Source organism: Apaloderma vittatum, unplaced genomic scaffold (assembly GCF_000703405.1).
Source record: "Apaloderma vittatum isolate BGI_N311 unplaced genomic scaffold, ASM70340v1 scaffold31663, whole genome shotgun sequence".
Classification (NCBI taxonomy): Eukaryota; Metazoa; Chordata; class Aves; order Trogoniformes; family Trogonidae; genus Apaloderma; species Apaloderma vittatum.
The window spans coordinates 4,404-9,989 of record NW_009709172.1 but is presented as its reverse complement, the minus strand read 5'-3'; the positions used below and the strand labels follow the sequence as shown (position 1 = coordinate 9,989).

At 44.5% G+C, this 5,586-nt stretch overlaps 2 protein-coding genes across 2 annotated transcripts in view; one reads left to right on the top strand and one right to left on the bottom strand.

Moving 5' to 3' along the window:
* Positions 1–177: 177 nt before the first annotated feature.
* On the top strand, positions 178–2,526 carry MRPS14 (mitochondrial ribosomal protein S14; the record flags this gene model as incomplete). Its single annotated transcript, XM_009866827.1, has 2 exons — positions 178–336; positions 2,294–2,526. Coding segments are annotated over 2 exons (342 nt in total), but the record flags the coding sequence as incomplete, so codon positions are not given.
* Positions 2,527–4,033: 1,507 nt separating this feature from the next.
* Positions 4,034–5,586, bottom strand: part of CACYBP (calcyclin binding protein) — a gene marked incomplete at its 5' end in the record, with an annotated part of 5,657 nt that continues 4,104 nt past the window's right edge. Inside the window, one exon of the mRNA XM_009866825.1 lies at positions 4,034–4,344. Within this exon, the coding sequence (XP_009865127.1) occupies positions 4,185–4,344 (160 nt within the window). The remainder of the gene's footprint in view (positions 4,345–5,586) is intronic.

Genomic DNA, 5,586 nt, shown 5'->3' with positions numbered 1-5,586 from the left:
CCGGAATGGCGAATTTTTTGCTGCTTTCCTCGAGCGAAACATGATCACGAGTTGCATTTCTTGGGCAGGAGAAACTCCAGCTCCAGAGACGTCTGTGGGAACAATTCATACCTGAGGTGGGCAAGGTGCGTGCGCAGCAGGCGGGTACGAGAGACTTAATGTGGTTTTTTTACTCAGGTTCTGCCCTCGCCCTGGGCAAGGCAAGCGCGGAGCTACTACGTGGACTGGAGGATGCTGCGGGACGTCAAGAGGAGGAGGCTGGGGGTCGAGTACGCAGACGAGAGGCTGCGGATCAACGCCATCCGAAAGAACACCATCCTGCCCAAGGAGCTGCAGGTACCGGGCACCTGTGCCCCCCGGCCCCTGGCTGAAGGTTGCAGCTTTTCTTTTTTTTTTTTTTTTTCTTTTTTAGAACCACTGCTGCTCATGTAAGCAGTATATGTAACCTTACATACAATGAAGTCTCATTTTTCCCCCCTCACAGCTGTCCAGCTGTCTCTAAGGTGCATTCAGAAAGTTATTCTCCTTATTTCCAATAACAGTATTTTTATAGTTTCCTAAAAACTTTTTTTTTTTTGCTTATTTAAAAATCTGACCCAGCCAAAACCACCGATTCCTTCAATTAGGAATACTTAATTTTACTCCTTGTCTGAGTTACAAAAGCATATAAAAGCTGCAGCAGATCTGGGTGCCAGATCTGTTCTTAACAATGCACATATTCACTGCCCTGCCTCTCGGCCTTCCTTACTAATCATTAAAAACATTTGCAAGCATCAGAAATATTTCTGTTCGCATTTGATCTGGCCATGCCTAGCTGTGGCGAGATCCTTTCGTACTTAAACACCCTGGGAGACAAGGTGTATGAACCTGATTTTATATATTGACTTTATCATTCTCCTGGCAAGTCTAGTCTGTGTTGGATGTCTTTACAAAACAACAACAAAAAAATAGATATATAAAAAGATTGCGACAGGCTTTGATCTTGGTATTCTTCAGCAGCTTTTGTCACCTTTTAAGTCATAGCAGCAGTTAGAACGAAGACAAAGCTCCAGTAAAGTAACATTTTTGTCCCCTACAAAATGTTATTTGGGTTCAAAATTTAAAGTCCTAAAAAGTAAGATTTTTCTGAAAGCATAGGCTACTGTCTGAATAAAATCCTACGTATTAAACAAGTCAAACATAAATACACTGCAAGTGTATTTACATAAATACATAAATACACTGCAAGTGTTTGCTTGTGCTAGGTAGAGCTATATACACAGATAAGGTGTGTGACTGGACAAAACCAGTAACAGAAATACGTTCTGGAGACAAGAAGTCCTACTGACCTTGCTGTTCCGAAGCTGGAAACCATATTGCTGCTGTCTTGATGCCTTTTTCCTTTGAAGGTGAATATCCCTGTGGAAGGTAGCCTTACACTACTGCTTTTCAGCACTCCTGCAATGTAATGGGATTGGTGTAGTCCAGACTCAGACCTTCCTTTTACCTCCAGCTGTGACTGAACACAAGATTCTTGTGAGCCCTTTGGTCCTTCAGAAAACAGCGTATTAGGAATGCTGCAGCTGGAGATGCCTGCCTAACCTCAAGTGCTTTCCCTTCAGGCTGCATTTCCTTGCTGAGCACTTGTTCTTCTGACATTGCAATTGTTGCTACCTGGTGCTTCCTGAAAATGGTTGAGCTCTCTTGTATGTAGAAGGATGTTTATTAAGCCTTCTCATAGACCAGAGACACTTTGACTTGTCCTCCTCTGGCTGTAACTCCTACCAAAGTCTACTATATGAGATCCCTTTTACTGACATCAAAGCTGTGACCTGGGAAGACAGTTAATAAGGAATATATATTTAAGTTCAGCTCTTCTTAAAGGACTAGCCCACCCTGTGACAAGGAGAAAGCTGAGTGGGTTTTTCACTAACTGTAACTACTGGCTTGAGGTGATAAAGGACAGATTTGGGGTCTCCTGAAGGACTGGCCCACCCTGCAACATGGACAGAGACATGCAGATTTTGCACTGACTGTAATTACTGGTACAAGGCTATTCAGTCTGTGTAATAAGGTTAACTTTGGGGTCTCCACGTGGATCACTTTACACTCACTATTAAGATGCCCAGAAAGAAAGTGCAAAGTGAGGAAGACACGCACAAGTTCCCCGTCAAATGCTCAAGCATTCTTGTGCGGTGGTAGAGAAGCTTGTGGTGGTACCTACTCTGCAGCTACATTTTGAGGTCTGGCAATAAGCCCCTCTCAAAATCCTGGGGAATACAAATGAACTCTGTGCTGTGGTCTTCTGTTCTAGGAAGTGGCCGATAAAGAGATTGCAGACTTGCCCCGGGACAGCTGCCCTGTGAGGATCCGAAATAGGTGTGTCTTGACATCCCGCCCTCGGGGGGTGAAGAGGCGTTGGAGGCTGAGCAGGATCGTTTTTCGCCATTTTGCTGACCATGCTCAGATGTCCGGGATACAGAGGGCCATGTGGTAGATGACAGCGTGGATGCATATTCAGGCAGAAAACACAAACCAGGCTCAGTTGGCGTGTTTTGAGTAATCAAAGCAAGACTGTCCTGTCTAGGAGTCCAGCATCAAGATGAAACTAGTAAGGGGAAGAATGAGAAGCCATGCTGATTCATTAAAAATCACTTACTGTTATGAGCTGACAAGAAATGGTGTAACTGCACTACACTGGTCTGTACAAGAGGCAGTTTTATTTTGAGGGAAAAAAGTCACTACCTGATGGTTGCAGAACTAAGCTGGGGTTTGTGATACGGGCAACATTAAAAATAAAGACATACAGCACAAGGCTTGTTTAAGCAGGTTTTTTTGCCACCATACGGTAAGTCACCATGGTAATTTTGGTAAAAGCATAAACGCACAACAGGGTAAAGAGGTATTCTGCCACGAACAAGGATGAGCATTAACTGGAAATAAAACATGACCTCAAGTTTACATACTCTTGCTATGCAAACTTAATATACATATATTAACAAGCAAAGTGGATAAAGGATCTATTAGAAACTACAACGTCCTATTTATCTCCTGTTTGTAGTGCAGCTCTTCATCCAATGCTTCAAGAACAAATTAGAACAAATTATTCCTAGTCCAGACCATACCAGGAGAGTAATGGCTTCTTTAAATCATAAAGTAACATCAAACACATCTGTCCTTGGGAGACACAAGAAGGAAGCAGGAAGGAAACCACAGGCTTGCTGCTAAGCTCATGTTTGCCCTGTACTCTTCTTCAAAGCAGGGCAGCGAAAGGGCAATGGCTGCTCCGTCCCCCTGCCCAGCAGCAGGGCTGAGGCTGCCGTCGACACGCCCAGTAAAACCATACTGCAACCAGAGGGAAACCACACAGGCAGCAAGCCATCGCCCTCAGCTGAGTCAAGTTTTGGAACATTAAGTTATCTCAAGATACTTCTTAATCCATTACCTTAAAACTCTTGGAAGTTGACAGGAGAAAGTGGAGCTTGTCCCTCTTTTCCTCATACACCACTAGAGCCAGGGCAACCTCAGTGTCCAACATCAGCAGCTCACTGCCCTCCTGTGGCTGCTGCCACCTCAAAGACACCCCAAGGAGGTCACAGCAGAGGCACTAAAGAGCCATTTTCATTTTCAAAATCCCTAAGAAGCTAAGACAGCCAGCAATTAATTTCTCAGAGTAACCATTAAACTTTAATACCACAGGATGAACATCACATTGTTTCTGCTCAACTATCAAGTGCGTGACGTGGTGGTTCTGCTTTCTTCAGCATTTCTCCCTTTGTGACATGCTGTACAGTTCAACACACTTTCCCACATCTAATCAAAAAAACCACACCTCGTGTAGTGAGCATGACATTAGCCCCAGCAACCAGCTGGGTGTAGCTGTCACTTCTAACTGAGAGGCCCTGACCCAGCCTAGTTTAGGATTCCTTTCTTTGACATTCTGTCCTTAGTTTCACAACACTCTCCACTCATCTGAGATGCTGTTTCAAGGAGGGGTAAGGATATACCTATGCTCCATTCTTCAGGAAATGGCAAGCCACTTGACTGAAGGAAATGCTTTATAAGCTATTTTATTTAAATATTTTCTCCAACCTGAAATGGAAAATGACTGTTGTTGCTTGGAAGAAGGTTGTGTAAATGATGATCTTTGCAGCACAGCCTGTCTCACATGGAAGATCAGTATTAAGGCGGCCCTTAAAGTACTTTCAAATATCCATTGGTATGTCCCCTTTGGATTGCTTTTCTCTGCTTTCAACCCAGGCCTTGTTGATGGTGCGCTTCATTTCATCATCCCCTTCTGCATACATCTTTTTTAAAATGTTCATAAGCCCTTCGCTAGGATCTGAGGTGTCATAAGCAGCCTTCCTGCAAGACAGATACGTGTAAGAAGATCAGGTATATCCAGCAATTCTGCACGTAAAAATCAAACAATATTTGTTTAGAACATCCAGGTAACAACGAAGATTTTTGTTTGGCAAAGTGTTCAGACCCTGACAGTCTAGAGTTACACCTCAGCTTCCAAGGCAGGAAGCGTAGTACTAGTAGTGTGCCTTGAGCTGGTCCCACTAAGGATGACGGGAAGCAGTCTGCAGTAAACATGACCCTGGAGGCACCACCCAGAATCATTTTAGAAAGCAGGAACAGAGTCACATACAGAAAACACCAATATCTGTGCTGTTAGGTGACAAGTGGGCGAACAGCTAAACAACAACACTTGAGTTCTTACCACGTTCACAATGCAAAAGGCCTTTTCCTCTTCCCATTTTTCAGATCATGTCCAGAGTTTAATGGACTTTTTTTTACCCCTTGCATTTCAAATACATTTTCTCAGTGTAAGAAGCCACCCTCATGATAAACACCTGGGCATGACAGGCCCACCACTACCAGATTATACATAATGCCCTCTGTGCAAAATCACATCTTTCTGTCCTGTTTACTAAAATCCTCTGGGCAGTTACTAGTGCAGGCTGCTGGCTATGTGAAAAACACGCAGATCAAAATAGATCAGCAGAGGGAGCAAGTTCCTCAAGCGCAGGGCCAACCACCAGTCTCAAAGCCCCCAGCAGGAGGTGCATGTCGTCATACTGCAAATCCTCGGTGCTTGGCACAAGGCAGCAATACTGATCAGGACAGGCTGGGCCGCGCGCAGGACTTCTCTGCACAAGATACACGTTTAAAAAACCGACCCTGTCTCTCTAGCAACCTGCATTAGTAGTCAAATCACCTTGTCATTTGAGAGGGGAAGGTATTTTTACTCTGAATTCAGGTATGGTTACATTAGGACTAACCAGCTTTTAGCAAATCATCCTGTAAACATACAAAAATGAATAGCTGTTGGCAGGCATAACGTTCTGAAAAGTGAGTGCTTCTGTGCCTGAGGTTGGTATCCACATTCACAGAATCAGAACGATTTGGGTTGGAAGGGATCTCAAAGATCATGTAGCTCCAACCCCCCTGCCATGGCAGAGACATCTCCCACTAGGTCAGGTTGCTCAGGGCTCCATCCAGCCTGGCCTCGAACACTTCCAGGGATGGAGCATCCACAGCCTCTCCGGGCAACCCGTGCCAGTGCCTCAGCACCCTCAGGGTAAGGAACTTCCTCCTTAT